Source organism: Strigops habroptila, chromosome 9 (assembly GCF_004027225.2).
Source record: "Strigops habroptila isolate Jane chromosome 9, bStrHab1.2.pri, whole genome shotgun sequence".
NCBI lineage: Eukaryota > Metazoa > Chordata > Aves > Psittaciformes > Psittacidae > Strigops > Strigops habroptila.
Window position 1 is genome coordinate 25,696,008 of NC_044285.2, and position 20,590 is coordinate 25,716,597.

Below are 20,590 nucleotides of genomic sequence, written 5' to 3' on the forward strand. Positions count from 1 at the left end.
TGTCAGCCTGGAAGCTTTCTGTGTAGGGATCTGCCTTCTGTGCCAAGCGATCTCCATTCATCTTTGAGATCCTTTGCGCCTTCTGGTTTTGGCTATGGATTTAGTGATCTATGTCTTAGTAAGAAACATAGATCCAGGTATAACTAGCTTTCTGGGAGAGATAGAGAGAGTGCACGGCTGGTTGGAGTCCAGTTTCCTGTGATGGCACCCAAAGCTTTGCTCCTGACTGTGGCCTCTGGGGCCACCTCTGAGTCAGAATACAGAAGGAAATACTTGTAGTGAGTCTGTAGATCTAGCACTGAAAAGCTTCTAGCAGCATCTAAGCTGCTATCACCATCTAGATGTGAACTGTAATGTATTCTTTGACTGTCTTGTTACAGCAGTCTTGGTAGAGAGCCACCTAAGGAGTCGTCAGCTCCCATTCCAAAATAACAAGGATTAACATGGAGCAACAAAGAACACAGAAACAAAATATTTTGTTAAAAAACATCAGGACAAAAGGCTGTGCACAGAAGTGCAACCACAATAGAGAGTGTCAGCTCCTGCTGCACTGATTCGAGTTCACTGGTTGAACTGCTACCTTCCGCCAGAGGTAATTTGCTTCCTGCCTAGATATGTCTCTCTGGGCAGCCAGAGCCCTTCAGCTCCAAGGATAGTCAAACAATGAAGTAGCTCATCCATAGAAACATGTTAAACACAGTTTTCTTGGCACCGTGCTTCTACCTCTTTATTTGCCATACAGTCATTAAATGAATGAAAAATTAAGTGAATGAATGAGCATTAGATGAATGGATGAAGAATGAAGTGTCTTGCTATAAACAGGTGGTAATAGACCACAGTCCCTATATTCCCAAGGGGAATCGTTTTTTCCTTCTCTCATTAACCCCAACCTATATATATATACACTTTCTCAGCAATACCAGTGTACTTCTGTTTTGATCCAGCTATTCCTCCAGACACTGTGTTGATCATTCCATCATGGGGCTGTTTTCACCTCTTGGTTCATTTTGTTTGGAAGGCCCTGGCTGCTTTGCCACCAGTTCCCACTGGGCTTCCAATATATCCTTTAGTTTCCTATCCCTGTGCTGGAGCTGGGATGCAGTCTTTCGACTATATCCTCCATCCAACTCTCCCAGTATGTTGCTTCTAGCAAGGTGTCATTAGCAAAACACAACAGGGTTTTACTTCTCCCTCTACAGGAATATATCCAAGTGCCTTTCTCTTCTCTGTCTCCCAAATGTTAGCTGGTAGAGCTGAACCGGTTTCTCATATATCAGGTGTGAGTTGAGACTGGAAGGGATCGGTGTCTCTGTCTGGTCTTAGTTGAGCTTGCTTGGGTTGCTGTGCTTTTGCATGGACTGAACATGCTAAGAAAGGCATAGGCAAAAGAGAAAATCCAAAAGAAATTTCCTAAGGTTCAGAAACTACTTTGGGAGGAAAGGTTGAAGAAAATGCACTGATTCAGCTTAGGAAAAAAGGAAGCTTGAGAAGGGACAATTTAACACTCTTGAAATGCATTTGAAGTATTAAAAAGAGGATAAGGACCAATTTTCCTGTGTTCCTGTCAGGGATAGAGGCAGGACATTGGTTTAATCTTTAATAAGGGATATACAGGTCAAATATTAGGAACACCTTTCAATTATAAGCATCTTAATCACTGAAGCAGGTCTCCCAGGGAGCCTGCAAGTCCCTGACAGACTTGGGGCTTTTAAAATACAAGATCTCTACTGGGGATGACCCAAATATATTTGATCCCAATTTAGAGCGGAGAATTGGAGTTACAAAGCTTCTATGGTTCTCTCTACCTCTATTTTTCTTTCTGTGAAGTCAGCTTTGCTAAATGACATAGCTTAGAGCAATAAAATCCAGACTAAACTACACCTGCAGTATACCGTCCTATTCCTTCTAACAGCCCTGATTTGGCTCAGCCCACGAGCAGGACTCTGAGACACTGCTGCAGGACTTTAATTTCTCACTCCTCCAACGGATGGGTTTGGATAGAGGGACAAAAGCATATTCACAAGGCAGCAGCAATTAGCAAAACAGATACAGAACGTCAGTCTGTCCTGACTGCAGATCTGGCTCCCCAGGGTCATTATATATGAATGTGTTAAAAAGGCAGCAGATGTCTTTTGGATTGCACACAAGATAGAGCAGCTTGTTATCCCACTTGTGCTTACTTATGTTCTGCTAGCTGACAACCCACAGTGTGCATCCAGTGGAGAGATCACCCTCACAAAACGTGACGAGAAAAGGGTGCCAGCACTGCAGAGCAAGTGCTTGGAAGTTAGGAGGTGCCTGAGCAAAGGATGCCTGTGCAATCTGAATTCTTCTACTCCTGAATGAACACTACAATGGAGTCTTTATTTTTCCCACAGGCTTCTCTGTCCTGGGGGCCAGGATTGCTTGTACCCACTAAATGAGCTGCTATTTCTACATCTGCTTTATGCTATCCTTGTTCTGGTTGTTGCCTCTCTTTATTTTTTTGGTGACACTTCAAACTCTGCCTTGGAGACAAAGCTATCCACATATTTCATGGTGCTTTCTCTCATTCTTGTGACGTACAAGCATGTACTCCTCAAAGTAGGAACTCACCTGCAGAACCCTCATTGGGAACCCCATTGGAGCGGGGAATATTAACCTTGTGTTACAAATTGATAGACAAAGAGGTGCCTCCACACATTTTGAGCACTCACTGTGATACTTGGCCCTGCTTTTTCCAGTTCTGTCCATTGATAGAAATGTGAGTTCAACCTCATCTACAGGTCTCAGTGCTGGTCATTGTTGGAAATTCAGGCCCAGAGTCCCAGTCATCCAAGAAAACCCGAGCAACACTCAAGGAACAATTGCACATGAGAAGTTTGGCTAAAATATCTGTGGGAGAAACAGGCAGAGAATTCAGTTTCCCTGGATCTCTCAGCATCTCAAACACAACATATATATTCTATATGCTATATTCTCTGTCTTCCCTTTTATTTGCATAAATCAAACCTGATTTATCTCCCAACTACAAATTGTCTTGTGCATTGAAGGAGGTAAGGGAAAAAAGGAAGTGCACATGTTCATGCAATTAAGGGATGTGTCATAAGCACAAAGGGGCTTTAAAGTAAATTGTGGTTGCAAAACAAATACAATGACATAAATAAGATGTAATACACAAACAATAATGTGGTGGAAAAAACCCAAATGAATTCAAGTGCAAGCTGGTTATACAGAATGGTTTCCAATAGCCGAGCTCATTTGAGATCCTGTGCTACCCGAAGTCATCAGCAGATTTTAGTGGAGCAGCAGCATTACACACCACCCGGGATCTGCCCTTTGCCTCTTGTTATTTTCTTGCATTTGAGTTCAGAAGAAATGTGTGCAAAGATTATGAACAGTATTCTTCATTAGCAGAAAGTGAGAAAATTAAACCGGGCTTCTTAATTGTTGCTCCTGCTGCAAGACTCTTAGCGTGTATTTGTAATGATATACATCCGTCTTACTGGATTTCTGGTTTGGATGTCACATCTGGTTTTTCGTTGGTGCTCATAAAATATTAACATCCCTGCTGTAGCACTTAAAAGTCTCATTGTATTAGGGAATTTCTGTTCTCCCCTGCAGCAATTACATCTGTTTGCTGCACACTGACTCTTAGCCATTCTTCCAGTCTTCCTGCTTGTGGAAGGGAAACTTGGCTTCTTTGTAGAGTTGCTAAGTGGTCTGCTTCATCTTAGGAAGGATTGCTTCCTGCCTCAGGATCAGTGGCAACTGGAAATAAAGAAAGGAAGAGGCATTTTAGCAATCAGAGGTGGATTCTAGCTAACACGGATTCTATAAGTGCTGTTGTACCTCACATTTTCTTGAATAGAAAACCCAGAGTCACTTGGTGAAAAAAACACATGAAAGATATCCAAGTTCTTTTTTTCTGAATTGCCTTCATTATATGGCATGTAGTTAGTGAACTCTACTCTTTTTCCCACCAGCCTGGAGGGCAGCTCACTTTATAGAACAGGAGCAAAGCGAAGAGTGGCATATCACCGTGCAGGGAGCAGCGTGTAACAGTTTCTGGGTCTCCGTAACTAGTTTTCCCCCCACCAATAAAGAATGATCTGAGTGGAATGGAGAGGTGAAGGGTCACTCTGTTCCCCAATTATCTATAAATCATTATTTCTACCACCTTTTAAGAAATATCTATTTCCTCGGTGAAGTGCATTTGTCATGGGAAAAGAGCTACATGTGATGAATAGCCTCCTCTTCCCAATAGTGCCTTCTGCACAGAAATGATAGATATGAAAGCAGAGGGCCCACACCACCATGAATCTGTTGAGTCTGAGCTTCTTTAATATGCCTGCAGCTCCTCCTTTGTCCCGTGGCTTAGAGCACGTTTCTTTACACTTTGAGTTCACGTGTATAAGCACTACATTTGGGCCAGTGATACTGTGAACTTCAACTACACCCCTCTTTCTCAGAAGAAGGTAACAGAGAAGAGGAATGAGGCTGTCTTAGTCATTAAAGCAAGAGTTATGCTGGTTTTGCTCTTAAAAATACAACACTCACGCACCTTCTTCTTACTCTGTGGTCCTCTTCTTAGGTCTCCTCCAGACATGCAACTACTTGCTTAATTTTAAATAACTGATTTGCTTATTCAGCTATTATAATTGAAAGCATAAGTCCCATATGCTGAAATCATCCATCCTCTTGTGCCCGCGCCTTTACAGTTAGAGCAATGGTATAGAGAGACGTTGGGCACTCAGAGAGCAGGACAAGCTTGGCTCATCATATGCTTGTCTTTTTCCCTCTGTGTGAACCATCAACACAATTAAAAATGCTTTCTTTAAAAGGGGTAGGGATTTGTGTAGTTATCTGGAGGGTTGGCAACACTACTGCCATGTAAGGAAATGACAGTCAAAATATTTGGGGTTTAGTTTTGTGGCTTGTGCTGTATATGTTAACATCTGGAGTAGGTTTGGGAAATGTCACTTTCTGTAGACTTGATTGGAATATGTAGTTTAATGCTCCTAAGGCCTCCAGCTTGCTTGGATTGCAAAACCAAAAAGCCAAAAAAGACAATATACTTGGACACAGCCAGCATGAGTTTGAACTTCCATCCCTTAAGTAATGCTGCTTATGCTGGTGGAGCTGTGTGTTTACAACTCCTGGTAACAAGAGGGTCTGTATCCTGGAGCTGATACACAACCTACGAATGACCAAGTTCACTATGTGTAGGTATGCCCTTATGAAATACGTATCGTGACATCTGGCAGTTAGCAAAGACATCAGCTCACTTCAAAGAACATCAGGGGTAGGAAAAAATTTATTTATACTTATTCCATTTTGTTTCCCTTCTTTTTTCTGCATAATATATTATTTACGTTTTAGTTCAAACAGCCCTTCCAAAAGCCATTTGGTTTAAATGAATCGTATATTTCTTTTAATGGAGAGTAACTGTGCTTTCTTCAAAGCAACACGAACAAACAAAGCAGCCCAAAAGGCCAGATTTTGATCTCTGCAAGAGGATCATCGCTTGATGCGATTCTCCTGTTCCTGCCCCTGATGGACCATGTTCACGTGTGGGATGCAGGCAGTGGAGGAACACCAGAGCCAGCTCTGGTCTCTCCCCAGAGAGGTGAAAAGGAACATGTCACTCTGCGCTTACACCAGGGCTTCAGAAGGGCTCTTTTGGTCATTTAATCCCAGCCACAGCTAACTGCATCCAGGGTGTTCCAGGCAGCTGTTTGTCTAATTTGTAATGTGTATATTTGATATCTAATATTTCTTGTGTAGGATCCAGGATATCTGCAGCCTCTGGTTTCCACTCATGCCTTTAAATGCCATGTGGTTTCAATTGCATTACACTGTTCGAGAACACAGAACTTGTCTTTCTGTTTTTCTGGTGATGTGTATCTTGGATCAATATGGTGAATAGTTGTAGTATAAAATATCACTCCATCAATATATTTTGTATTTCACTGTGGTTTAGACTCTATTAGCCTGAACAGCTGAATGCCTTAAGCTGTGTGAATAGCCACAGTGTTTGCTTGGTTTTTTAACTCCTACCTAACATGAATAAACTATAGCATTTCTGTGTTAAATGTTTGGATACCTTCCATCTCCCCAAAGGAGAAAGAAGATCTGATTGCTAGCTTCTGTCTTGTTTTCTGACAGCAAATGGGACCTCAAGCAGTCAGCTGTCTACACCCAAATCAAAGCAGTCCCCAATCTCCACACCAACCAGCCCAGGGAGCCTCCGTAAGCACAAGGTATTACGTTTCTTATACCTTACTACATCTGTTTCTTCCTTAGTCTACTCAGATTTGTATGACATTTAAGTCATGACTGTATTCTCTGAAAGCACAACTCCTTATGTTGGAACAGTGGAGAATTTGACCCATTATCTAAAAGGGTTGTCACTGTGGGCTCTAGCAAGATGGGGAACAACAAATCATTGGCCTGTTTCTTCCACTGGAGTTACTAATTTGTGTTGGAGATCATCCATATGGATTGGAAGAGATTACTTAACCCTGAGCTTGTACCATTATTTGAGAAAGTTCACAAGTTATTAATGGATATGATCTTCATATAAATCCTCGTGTCTTGAAATGCCTTAAGTGTTGGCAAATCTGGTCCATTAAACAGAAGAAATGCAAATGTTACTGCAGCTCTGAGACATCACTTTAATGATGCTTCTCAATGATTTTTTTGGTTTTAATTATTTAAGGCCATGCTCTGTTTTACATGAAACAAGTGATTTTTACAGCTGGGGTAGTAATTGTGTTCTGGTGCAGTAGCTGTTTTTGCTGGTAACAAACAGGGTGTCTACCAGGTAGCACAGCAGCCTAGCAGAGATCAGTAAACCTGTGCTGCCTCATAGATAATTCAGAGCACAGAGAAGTCAATGGGAGGAACACCTGAAAGTCCAGTAGATTACACCTCTAACGTGTAAGATTTTGGATTGCAGACCTTTGGACATGGGGTTGAATGGTACTGGATGAGCCTGAGGTGGACTTTTGGCTTCTCAAATACCACATCTTTAAAATATTCCCAACATATGGAGAGGCTGTAGTAGTTACTCAGCTGTAGTTACTCAGCTTTATTTGACTATCTTTAACAAAATAGCTGAATCCAAACGAAATCTGTGTTTTCCTCAGGACTTCACTCTGATCTCAGCTGCTCAGTCCAAGTCTGAGGAAATGCAGCAATTTGAACACAATGGGTCCAGATTGATTATTAATTTCTTATTTGGAACAGAATCTGGCCCATAGTCTGAATTTTAACAATAGTTCAGCAAAAGTAATGCTGTAAAGCATCCTTTGCTTCTGCCTGTTTTAAGAACCTAAAATACTTTCCAAACACTATCACATTTAGGACTTTGGAGATGAGGATTTGCTTCCTGGTAAAGACAAGTAAAACTCACCTTCTTTAATGCTTTATGTTATGTTTTCAGCTGGCTGATTTATGACGTTTCCAGTGAAGCCCCTAGAACATTTGTAATAGATGGTGACTGCTGAGGGCAAAGCTAATCCATCTATGAGTTTCTCCACTAAGTTAAGCCAGTCAGCAAACACTAATGTAGCATTTTAGGTTACCACAGTATTCATGCATCATTGTCTTTCTCCCAGAAGCAATTTCCTGCTTTATGATGAAATAGCTTTTCTTTTTTTCTCCTAAAGCTCAAATGATAAATTCTTAGGCTGAGTTTACCACAGAGTCCTATTTTACCTCTTCTTATATCAAGATTGTTGGGAATTTCCTTTCTGTGTATTTGGGCTTTTCTTCATTTTGCTCACAGTTATTACCTGTGTGTGGGTCAGACCTCAAAAAGGTCCAAGGAGACCCTTAGCCCTTGAGCTGGTTGTGTGCCTAGTTCCATCCAGAACTTGAAGGAAGCAGAATAAGATGGTTACCCCAGACAGGAACCTGGAAAAGCTTTACATTCAGCATTTGATCCAAATCATAAGCTTGGGATTATTTTATTAACCCATCTAAATGATCATAAATGATTGTTAATGACTTAAAATAAAGACTAAATCATGGAGTGTGTGATTTTCCTAGAGGTTTGTCCTATGGGTAGCTGTCAAATCAAGGTAAGACACTACTGTGGACGTAGGTTCAGAGAGAGCTGTTTATGAAAGGTCCTGCTCTTTCACGCATGTACTGTCATGGACACATTGATCCTGAAGTGACAAAAAAAGTCCTCTCAAACTTGTCACGGAACAGCCTTCTTTCTTCTGGTACCAAGATCCTCTTGCTCTACTGTGCAAGTAACCTGCCTTGGTTTTGGCCTCGAGCTACCTGGACAACTGGTCAGCCTGTCCAGTAACCAGTGCACGAGTCTTCCACCCTGTCCCCATGAACTGCACAGAACTGGACCATTTGACTGCTTCCTTATGCATGACCAAAGGTGGAAACTGATGGTGTGAGTTAACATTTTCTTCTTTCTTCCTACAGGACTTGTATCTGCCTCTGTCTTTGGATGACTCCGATTCCCTTGGAGATTCCATGTAAAGCGACACGAAGCTAAATGTCCACGTTGCAAGCTATGTTTAAGATACAGTAGAATACTTCTGCCAAAATAAGCAGATAGGTGACTGGTGCTTTCAAATCAAAGGACACACAGTTATATGTCATTTTTTTTCTGTGATTTATCCTCTGTGCCACAAATCAACACCTGCCAGTCTATAGAGATAGAGGGATACCATTCTTCTAAATTACAGGGGTGCAAAATGGACATTGCGAGAAATTTGGGGCCAATATGCCAATGATCCTGTGCATTTCCCATTTGCTTCTATTATTTCTTCTTCTGCTGCAAGTGTATAATTTTCCTAGTGGTAGTAAAGTAGCTCCCTCTGGAAGTGTGCAGATGGATCGCTTGCTGATGAATTTGCAAGCTCAAGTAGAGCACATAATATCCTCCACCTCTCCAAACTGCCAACATTTGCCAGCAAACCTGCTCCTCCTTTGCAGCCCTGATTTTAGCACCTGCATACTAACTAGTCTTGTTTTTATTGTCGGAGGGCAGGAAGGGAAATGATTTACCAATTTGATGCTTGAGATGCCAGGAGAAGCTTGGATGAGATTAGGGATGATTGCACAAGATGCTAAGGAAGGTCAGTGCAATAGTGATTCAAATATTGGGATTTTATTTATGATTAAGCAAAAAGAAAGGAAGTCAGCTGAGTTAGGTGAAGTGGAACACCTTTCATGGGATCCAAAGGTACTGCTGGCTGGGCACAAATTGTTATACCTACCCTATGGTATCTCTCTATCTCTGTATCAGTAATGCCTTGTAAACAGCCAACACTGAAAACACTGTGAACATTTGTTTTCAGGTTTGACACCCTACAGGTCACTTTTTATAGCGAAAAAAAAAATCAATACACTTTTTATAAAGGAAAAGCTTGTATCTGTGTTTTGGGAGTAAGGATTCGAGCTCCTTCTTTTGTATAGAAGCTGGTGATTTTCTTTTGTTTAAAAAACACATTCAGAAAAATGTACAAAAAAACCAACCAACAGCTGCAGCACAGTTATACCAACAACTCAGTGTAGAAATCTTGCAATCACTGCCAGAACAGACACATGGGGGGAGGGGGGAAGGTCAATTCAAAATATTGAATGTTTTGATAGTTTTTGTAATGTTTAGGGCTACGTATTTGGGTTTTTACACTTCGGTATTCCTGACTATGGCCAGATTCTCTACTTCTATAACAAATGGGATTTTGTGGTGTTCAAAACCCGTATTTTAAGGAACTCTTCTATCTGGCAAAAACAAACTTACTGTATTTAGAGAAACCTTTTGCTTTTATTAATCAGCAATGACTCCTACAGAATGCAAAGTTCATGTATTCACGCAGGGCTGGTGGTTTTTACTACGCCGAAGCTTTGTCCTAGGCTAGCTGGCATCGCCTCCTTTCCTCATGGAATAAGCTTTCGATGAAACTTTACCTAAATGAAATCTGTGCAATCAAATCTTTCTTTGTTGCTCTATTTGCCTATTTTTTTTTTATATCTCAACATATACACCTATTCCCTATTGTCTTGCAACCCCTTGTGATTAGAATGAATTATAATGTTGTGATGTTTGATGCTACATGAATGCTGGGTTGTTCCCAAAGCCACTCCACATTTTGTTTGCTTGCGTTGCTGGTATGGAACAATCTGTGCAGGCTGCATCTTTAAAGGTTCGTGTGATGATACATTTAATGCAACTTAGAAAAAGAGATTTATCTGAGAGAGGCCAGGATTGGGACTAATCAAGGGGTCGGAGTTATCATGCACCAAATTTGCACCCAGTAGTCTTAGTGCATGATCATTTACACACAGAGTTTTGCACAAGAAATCATTTGTTCCCACAAATAACTTCATTTAATTGAATAACTGACTATGTGACTGCTAAAGGATCGTTTCACCTATTGTACATAGAATCCTGGTTTTGGTTCAAAGGCTAAGGGCTCTTGTTGAAGGTTTGTGGGGGAAAGGGTGGTAGTGTGGACAAAGCATAGGTGCAGTAGTCAGGACACCTTCATTCAGCCCTTGGCTTTGCTAAATGTAGTGTCTGAATGGGAGCAGGTCTCTTAGTAACCCTGTGCCTCAATCTGTCTGTCTGTCCCTACAGGGACAGCACTGTTCTACCTCACTGGGGGTTGTGAGGCCAAATGTTGGTCAACATTTGTAAAGTGCTTTCAGATCCTCTACCAGAAGGTGCTGAAGTATTCTGGGTGCAGATTTGATTATGGGTGCTATTTTTTGGCCGTTTAATCCTGTGGATGCTACTGTAGACACTGGTTATGAGAAAATACGACTTTTTAAGCATAAGGATGTCAAAGGCTGTGGTTATGCTAACAATATTGTTCATCAGAGCTTTTGTCTTAGTAAAGGCTTTAGCAGGATAGGTAATTTGACATGCTTTTACCCTCTCCTCTGTTGGTGGAAATCTCAGGGTCCCTTCCCAAGTCTCTGCATTTCCAGGGACCTGACTAGTAGTCATGACCCTGCCTGTCAGAGATGATGGATTTGGACTCCAGTCAAAGGTGGTGTCACTTGAGTGACACAGGCCATTGCTGTCACTGTCAGGGTTAGCATGTCCTGCCACCTTCCCTCTGAGTCTCTGCTAAACCAAGAGACCAGCCATGAAATCACATCTAGGTTCTCTTGCTAATTCAGTATGGGACACTGACCACAGATCCACCAGGAAAACCTAAATCCTTGATATCCATAAGGAAACTGAACTGCTAGAGCTGATGGTGGTAGAAAAGGAGTGCAAGATGTGTTTTCCTCCAGTATCCATGAGTTCAGTTTGTATAAGATACCGCAGGATCCCACGGGGTGCATGAACCTTTGGATGGATGGTTGTTGAGGTAGCTGTTGAGAAGTGGTTCCTTTCCTTCCTGCCACGGTAGTGTTAGATTATTTGAGGATGCTCTTCCTGGTGGAGCGTGCTGAGGAATCACTGAGGCCTTCTTCCCGAGCTGCAGCTAGTGACACATCTAAAACCTGATCCTGCCAGAGCTCCCTGGGGAGTGGAGTTCTGTTTGCACGAGGATCATCCTGGGGTGGGGCTGAGCCCAACAGTTCCTTCAGGGAATTAGGGGACCTTGAAAAGACCTAAAAGAAGAAGAAAATAATTGTTCAGTGGGAAAAATAGCCATTCAAACCAGTAGAAGCCGCAAAGAAAACAGGGTATGAGGTCAAACTCCCAAGTTTTAAAAAGCAATTTTCTAGGTAGAAATGCCAGGGCAGTAGGAGAAGTCAGTGAGCATTTCAGCTGTAACATATAGTTAAGTCTGTATTAATGCCAATATTGCATGAGTTCTTGTACAGAAATGCATGTGGAATGCTACCTACATTCAAAACTAGTTATCTTTGGCTTTGTAGGATCCCTAACATAGATTTGAATACAAAGAGAAACAATGCACAGGCATTGTACCTTAGTCATTTAAATGTAAGGACAGCCCTGATTCAGGAAAGAGCTTAAAGACATGCTTAAATTTTAGCACATGCTTTAGTCCTGCTGAGTTTTCACAAGATATAAGCTGGGGTTTGGTCAGAAAGCTTTCCTGCACTGGAATGAATTAGTAATTACTTTCAATATACTGTACTAATTCCAGACCCTATGAGATCCTGGGGCAAATGACAGTAATTCCACTATATACTCCAGAGTTTACCTTTTATGTTTTTTTCCTACTTTTACAAGCACATAAAACTCCACAGGATATGAGGATTTGCAATATTAATTCTGCTATAAAACCCCTATCTAATTTGCCTCATGAGGCTGCCTTCAGTGTTTTCAGAGACTAATTGAATCACTAAGAGTATCTTGCTTTAAAACAATGCAGTATTTAAAAACAAATTGGAAAGACTCTTAAAGTCGTAGGGGTTTGTTTCTTTGAAATCTGCCTTTCTTCAGTATCCAGTATACTATAGCAAATGTACATATAGAGTAAAAATACCTGGCACATGATCATTAGGAAAGAATTAGAGCAATCCTACAAGCATAGACCGATGTATTTAGTATTCGTACATTCCAGTGATGGTCTTGACTGTAGAAGATCAGGGCGATACAGGAAAATCTTCAGCCTTAGGATTTTTGTCACTTGTAAAGCATTTATAATCCTGAAGTTTCTGGGTTAAAGCCTCATCTGTTATAAGATTTGGAGCTATTTCAGTTCCACCAGCTACAGAGCCAGCCAAGACTCTACACCTTGAAGTAATCTTGAAAGAGTTTGGTAGTAAGATTTGACGTTGGTCCACTCTGCAGTGGGAGATGGGAATAGCTTTTGTCCACCGTTGTCTGTGTTTCCTGTATCTCTGCATCGTTCACAATCTTCTCAGGAGCTAGAAACACTAATCTTGTTATTTGCATAGACAACAGAAAAAATAATTCTGCTTAGACAACAGCTTCCACATCTCTATTGTATTTAGCTAAACACACACGTCTGCATGCACAAAACAGCACACACAGTGTAGCTGTTATTTCTCTCTTGTTTGCTTGGACAGTCCTTTTGAAGGGGAAACAAGGGAGGTAGGACCAAGAATTGCGGCAAAGAGCAAAGCTGTGTTATACCCAGGCATTTTTCATAGGAAATAATGGCATGGAAGTGTTAGTTTCTCCTTATGAGTATGGATACTGATGGTATTGTCTAGGACGCCTTGTGTTCGCTTTTTCATGACTTTGAGGTCAGCGCTGGTCTGCCTGTTACTTCGCAGAACCCCTGGTGAAATTGCTGCTAGGCCATGCTGAATCCCTGCACAGACACTGTTCCCTGTGTGACAGCCATCCCTGGAAGCTGCATCCTCTCTGCAGGGTTGTGGTATGGACTTTACAGTGTGAGACTATTGCAGTGAGAGCACGAGTGTATTTTGTCATTGACTTCAGTGGTACACCACATCCATTCAAGGCAACTGGAGAGTTGTCTTTTACTATAGTAGAGGCAGAAGCATTTTTAGAGAAAGGAAGAAAAAATAGCCAAGTAAAGTAAGCATAAAATTAGTCCAGGAAGTGTCTCCTCAAGCTAAGACAATCCACAACCAGAGAAAAGCTATATAGAGGTGTGTTCACCACGCACGAGGTGCTGACTGTGGCCAAGACAGAACAAAACAGGGTTTTTTTCTGGTGATGATTTAGGCTCAAAGTTATTTTTCTGGTTGCTCATGGGAGCAGGCTGGAGCAGCATTTGGGACTGATGAGCTGCTTTGTAGAAGCAAATGGACGGTACAAGATGAAGATCTTTTTCTGTCTATCTAAATAAAGAGTGAGGTCACTCCATGCCACAGGACTAGTGCTTTATACAAGATACCTAGAAGAGATCCAACTTGGTGTAATGAGACCAAGAAGGTTAAGACTTTAAGTGCCTTCCAACATGCTTTGGGCTTCAGAAATGAAACTATGCATTTGCCCAACAAGGTCTAGGTAAAAATGCCCTTGACAAAAGGGGACAGGACAGACTTTGATTCTTGACATACTTAGCTCATCTCACATTTATTCAACCAGCTCTTGAAAATTACTGTCTCCAGAATCACAGATTTCTTCTGGCTGATGCCTCTGTCCCAGCTGTATGAATCTGAGCAGCCCCTCAGTGGCATCTCTGTTAATGTGAGAGCTGGGTATTGTGTCTCACAGTGCAGCTACTGCTCACTGCCTGTGGAGTGAACTGGGCTGGGTTCTGTGCATTGGTTATCGATTCTGTTACTCAAATATTCTTCACACTCCTCTTTTGCTCGTGGCTTTGGATCTGGTGTCTCTCATTCTGGGTGCCTCCAAGTGAAAGGCTGTGGCCAGCAATGTGTATAGAGCCCTCATCTTGTTTAGTTCTGTTTCCTCTGGAACAGATCTAGTCATCTGATGCTTGTCTGAAGGTTGGGGCCAAGCTGACGAAAGCCCCCCATTTTAATAGGAAGAGGGGAGATGCTCAGAGATGGTAAATGGGTGGATGGAAAGGGTTTTTTTCAGCAGTGCCATTGCATAGCTGCTCTGACCGAATCCCAGTCACAGGGCAGGGTATGAGTACCCTGCAGATGAAAATGCAGAGTTTTGGTGCCACAGACCACTATCCGCCCCTCAGGACACTCTGTTTAGGGAAGGTTAAAAACACTGATGTCAATTTTAGGCCAATAGATGAGCTGCTTAGCAAAAGAGAATCAAACCTAGTGGATTCAGCAGTGGGATTTCAGAGCTATTGGTCTTTGGTGTGACTTCTTGGCAGATCAATTCTCCTTGTGCCATGGCATCCCAACACATAAAGAGCTGATCACAGTACTAGCCTCCATCTGTAAGGTGCTTTGAGATAAGCTGATACAAAGAGCTATGGAAGAGCTTGCTCTTAAGATTTATTCATTACTTGGCAAAGTCTGTAAACCTTACAGAAGCAAACTGTGGTCCATTGTCTTTGGCAAGTCTTCTCAGGAGCTCTGGCTCTCAAAACTATGCTGTACAAATGCTTTGTTATTTTATTAATGGTGAAAGACACACACACCATTTTTAGTTCCCCAAATCCCATGGAGGAGCCAGCAGTGCCCCTGAGAGCAAGGCCACATCCACTTCCAGCAACCCAGCTCTCTCATCTGGAGATGCCACCTCTGGCCTGAATCCAGACCTCTGCTGCCCCTCTTTTGTTACACGATATGTCCATGTACATATCGGGGCCATTTCGTGTTACCATTCAAACTGTGAGCCTTGAATTGTAAGTGATGAATAAGTCTAATGATTTCAGTGGCCTCCACCAGGCAAACAGTGGGCCTGTTGTTGAAAGCTTTCTTGTTTAGAAAGTGTTCATGGCCAGATGGCTACATGGGAAAGAGTTGCCTTTCAGTTGCATTGCTTCATGCACTTAGTTGAACTAACCTCTTCTGGCTCTTGCTCTGTGTCTCAATGAACTGTAACTCAGGACTCTGGAGCCAGCTTAGAGTTTCGCTATGTCTGACAGTTTATCACTCAAACAACTGAAGGAGGAGGATGCCTGAAGAGAATTAACAAATCTCTGCAGTAATTAGAGTCTGTCAGCTGAAAGAAAGAAAGTTGGCATCACTAGAGAAAGATGCCATGATGGCCAGTGTCATGGGAAACAAGGAAATAGGCTTGTTTCTAAGAGGAATGGTAGGGGGCATTTGTTAGGAGATATTTACTGAACAATGAAATGAGCTTGAGCTTCACAGAAAATCAAATGGAAAGGAGAGCATGAGGCAGAGCACTGGAAATGTCAGTGCCATTCATGTGTGGGAATAATAAAAGACAAAAGCCAAGAAATTCCAGGGACAAACAAAAGGGGAGGCTGGGGCTAGCTGAGGATCTGCAGCTTGGTTCTGGACAGAAAAGCAGCAGGGGATCCTGGCTGCGTGTGGAGAGAGCTATTGCCCCTGCAGGTATCTAAGCAGATGCAGGCTATCTGCCGCAGCAGCGTGTCCTGCTCCCTGTGGCAGAAATAAGGTCACTCTTGGCCTCAGGCAGGAGAACTTGGTTTGAAGTTCCTCTCCTGCTCCTGTTTGACTCTCCTGCCAGCATGTGGCATCCCTCAAAGGGGGAAGGGAAGATCCAGCCCTTTGCTGAGTGACAGCACCAACCTGTGGTTTGGTTTTATTCCTCTTGATCAGGTCAGAAATAGGAACTTACCAGCAGCCCTGGCTTGCAGGAGACAGGCCTGGCACACGGGGGAACGGCCAGATGTGTGCAAGAGATAATGAGGGCACCTCTGAGCCTCCCATCCCACGACCCTTGCAGCAGGGTGAAAAGCCAAGGCAGGCTCCTGGAGGAGGTTACCTTGATTTGCTGTGCAGGGGCTGCTGCTGATCTTGTCCATGAGCTGCCTGACCATGTATGAGAGCTGCTGTGTTCAGTCAATCGATGGGAAGTCCGTGCTCAACAAGGGATCTGTGTTTAACACTGGTTCTCTCATGAGATCTTTTTTCTAAATTCAGTTGAGTTACAGTGCTTGTGAATTTAATCCTAAAAGGCAAAACAGCTGGTTTATCTGAACACGTTTTATCTCTCCAGAAAGATTGCACCTCTTTGTTTCCATAGGTTCTCAGACACTCAATATAACACAAGTGAACCGCAATACACCTAATTCTCTGCTACTTTAAACAGACAGAAGCCTCTGTAATTAAGGGAGCTGAATCCATTTGGTCCAAGGTTGGTCTCCTATTTCAAAGATTGATTACTGTCAGTAATTCTCATGTGATGGATTACTTAAGTGCAGATTCAGTTTCCTGGCTGACAGCTGCAGACTTTGCAGAGAATAAAACCTCATTGACCCCAGCTATAAGGTGATCTCTTGTATGAACCTCTAACAGCAAGTTATATATAGGAGATACTTTGTATAGTTTTATTATAGTCAGTGATAAAGCAGAAGTAGTTTTCTCTGTTGAAATATCTTAAAACATTTAGAATTGAAAATTAAACATGGAACCTTAATAAATTAGGGTCTCCTCGATATTTTCTGGTTCTAAAGAGTGTTGGTTTTATCTCACTTTACTCTCACTTCAGTCTACCAATAGACATGCCCTGAGGCCAGCAGGTTTATGGTACTAGAAACAGCGTTTCTATTTCTTCCTGTATTTTCCTCCTCAAGACCCAGCTAGGACCAAGCAGAATAGAGATTTATGGTTGGCTTTGTTTTTAGAGAAAAATATTACCAAATGTCTCTGAACATAAAAAGGAAAATTCAGTTCATTTTAGGTGACTCCTGTAAACTCACGACTGCTTTTGATTTTTATCCAAGCTGGTTCTTCCGTCTCTATTTGCAACACTTATGTATAGGAAATAGAGACTGAGTCACATTTACAGTGGGGTTGTCACAGAGTGAAATGATTTGCCTGGCACGTGCAGTTAGAATGAAACACGTTGGTGGCACTTGGGCAGGGTGGACCTGAACCAAACCCTGGTTCTGAACCCCGAGTTCTGAGAAACCCACGTGCGGAGTCAGGCTTGGGAAATGTCTGTAATGGACCAAATGGCCCCTGAGCTGGGGTCCAGGCCCAGTTCTTGAAATGAATTTTACCTTCAGAGAATCCCTGTGAAACATTTAGTAGGGTTTTTGTTGTTCGTTTTTTGGGTTTGTTTGGGGGTTTTTTTTGTGTGTTCTTCTTAAAATTGCAGCATGGCTGCTTTCTGCTTTTCTCCATCTGCTTCCAGCCATCGCAGAGTAGATACAGATGGGGTCTAATTCACTTCCCTTTGCAGGTGGCCATTGAATTGTAGTGATATTCTGTCTCCCTCTCACGCTGACCCTGCAGTCGCTGAGGGGCTGCAGAACACACAGCTGGTTTTCCCTTTTCTTTTCTCCTCTCTTTACAACAGAAGAGCTTTTTCCAGATTTAGTGTGATGTCTAATGATGTGTCTCCTTAAAAAGAAGAATGTCTAGGGAATTAATTGCACTGCTAATTGGTGTTTATAGATAAGGTGAAGCAGAAGTATTGAATGTAAGAACAAGAAAGCCTGTGAGTTATAATTACATGCTGAATTCTGACATGTGAAATTGTTGTTCGTTTGCTTCTTATTTAAATGATGTGTGACCCAAGCAGCTTTATCACTGTGGCAGTACTAGTACAGCTGCGATTCTCGAGTTAGAAGACACCCATGGTCTTTTAGAAAGAGGAAACCTGTCTAGCCAAGTCTCCTTCTAGTCTCTGAAATGACGACACATTCCCCTTCATGCTACTCTGTGTTTATGACACCGTCTAGTCTAGAGGCAGAGGAAGGGAGTATCAGTGTGCTGACTTTGCTGTTACTAGCCTTTGCCTATTTTCTTAATGACAATACAACCACAAGCTGGGTTAGTGGCTCTCATCACATGGGCCCGAGTTCTTCACACCACTCTTCTGGGAAGAGCACGACCTGCCTGCAGCAACACGGCTCGCTCCGAGCTGCTGCTCTGCCAACAAGTTGTGTTGAGGGAGGGAGATATGCAGCTGAACTGGAACCTGATCATGGATTACTGTCTTAGGTCATTCATTGAGTTTGTATGATTTCATCATTACTTACAAAGCTGCAATATAATATAACTGAGAGGCCACGATGTATTTTCTATTGTCACTCAGTGGGTGGGGGCTTGGAGGGGCAGCTGGGTTTAAAGTTTAGCTGGTATACTTTAAACTCTGTGTACATAACCTTGGAGGACACGTGGGTGGTGAGGGTTCGGTGGTTACTTTGTTGGGATTGATAAATTTCAGATTGTTTTTGCTTAAATGATAAGGTATTTAATGACATTGTACAAAGAGCTATTAATTTAAATGGTGCTTTTGTTCTCCTAGAACAAATCTCTTTAACCTTTCTTTTTGGCAAGCCTGCAGCAACGCTCATCGTGTTGACTTTTGTACCTTGGGGAGTGCGTGGAAGGGGAGGGGAAATGCTTTTCTCTTCAGACAAGTAATGTTGCCCGTAGTTAACTTTCTGTTTGGATACATACCTTGAGTTCCCTTTACACTGAACTTTTGTATGGAGTTCTCTTAAAGGGACAGAACAAGCAGAGGTTATTCCAAAAGATCTCAACTGTATCATCTTGTAATATATTGCAGCTTTATGCCAATGATTCCTTGCTTACCTGTACACAGTCCATGCATGTTTTGAACTGATTTTGCATTCTCCATTTGTGGTGAGTTATTTAGCATTTTAACCACCTTTTGTGCCATTCAGCTTGTACAGAAAACATTTTTATTGACGTTTTAAAGGGAGGGGGAAGAAAAGAAGAACCCCCCTTCTGCTCCCTAGTTGTAGGTAGAACTCAGTTACTTAGCAAACAGATGTAGATGAGTGGTTGTAGTGTTAGAAATGGTAGCTTGCTCGTGAACAAGCTTTTGAGAGTAAATGCATGGTCCTGTACCTCTCTTCTCTTAATTAGCTCTTCCTTTCCTCCTGGAAAGATTCTCTCTCTTTCCCTCTCTCTTATTCTGTCTTTGTCTCTCTCGTGGTTGTAAAGTACAGATTTGGGCATAAATAAAATGATCTGCGACGAGGTTTGAAAAGCAGTTCTCAACAGGTTCTCTCGGGGAACTTATTTCTCACAGCGCCTTGCCTTGGCACTTGATTAGACTCTAACTTTCAAGGTGAAACAGATGGAGATCAGTCATCTGTTGCCTCTGCTTGGACTGGGGAACCAGTTACATCTTTGGAAGTTTGCGTCACTGGTGAACGATGAGATCTTGCTGATCTGTGGCAGCCGAGGCATGTGGCACGTGGTGCATCGGCCGTGGCTTCCCCGCCTGGTTGTTCTACATGGGACCAGTCCCAGGGCCCCTGATTGCGGAGTTTGCACACTTTGATTTTCCTGGATACGCAGCAGAAGGGGGTGGGGATGGTGTATGGGATTTATGTTGTTAGGGGTTCTCTAGGCAGCTCCTTCTCCACACTCCCAAGCTCTGACTTGAGTACACAGGGCTTATAGTTCATTAGCTGTGGCTCTGTTGGCAATGGAGGACAGAAAATGGTCCAAGTCTTGGAAAAGAGGGGGTCACTCTCACAGATAGATTTTGGAAGAAATAGACTTAAACTCCCCCCACAAAGCCCTGCCACAAGACCACAAAATGTCCCTAGATCCACACATCTATCTCCCACACCTCTGCTCCCTTAACAGAATTTCCTTTTGTTAGAAGATTTGACTTTCTAGGGAAAAAAATTTCCATTTTTGTGAGGTGTTGTGAACTGTTTTTACTACTTGTAATAACCATCCCAGGTCTGAGTATTCTTGTAATGCAATGCCATGCAGCAGAGAACCTGTCCACTTTATAGCTTTGCTCTCAATATTTGTTACTCATTGTTTTCTCATCTAAATGTACATTTGCAAGATGTGTGTAATGTCATTTTCAAAAAATAAAATTTGGTTTCAATATTTAGGCCGATAAAAACCTTTCAGATGCTTTTATTTGGCAGGTGCGTGTTGACTGTGACGTGTGAATTACAGTGGTATGCGTTCATTTTGGTTCATCAACTTTCCCAAATTGGTCCCACTTGTACAAATGCAGAAAAAAGACTGGGGAGGAACTTAAGATCCACATCTGCCTGATTGAAACAGCCCAGCCTGGGTAAGACCCATGCTTTTGACTGAAGGGATGAGCTCAGTGTGGGTCACACATAGGAGATATAGGTACTGGCAGCTCTTTCCCTACATAACAGCACTTCAG

General features: G+C 42.3%; 1 protein-coding gene across 6 annotated transcripts in view; it reads left to right on the forward strand.

Moving 5' to 3' along the window:
* Nucleotides 1-20,315, forward strand: part of DCX (doublecortin) — a 91,034-nt gene extending 70,719 nt beyond the window's left edge. For 4 of the 6 annotated variants that reach the window (XM_030497038.1, XM_030497037.1, XM_030497042.1 and 1 more), the window contains 2 exons: nt 6,148-6,245; nt 8,431-20,315. In XM_030497038.1, the coding sequence (XP_030352898.1) occupies nt 6,148-6,245; nt 8,431-8,487 (155 nt within the window). In that variant the 3' untranslated portion in view covers nt 8,488-20,315. The remainder of the gene's footprint in view (nt 1-6,147; nt 6,246-8,430) is intronic. The other 2 variants (XM_030497041.1, XM_030497043.1) reach the window with 1 other exon arrangement.
* The last annotated feature ends 275 nt before the right edge of the window (nt 20,316-20,590 follow it).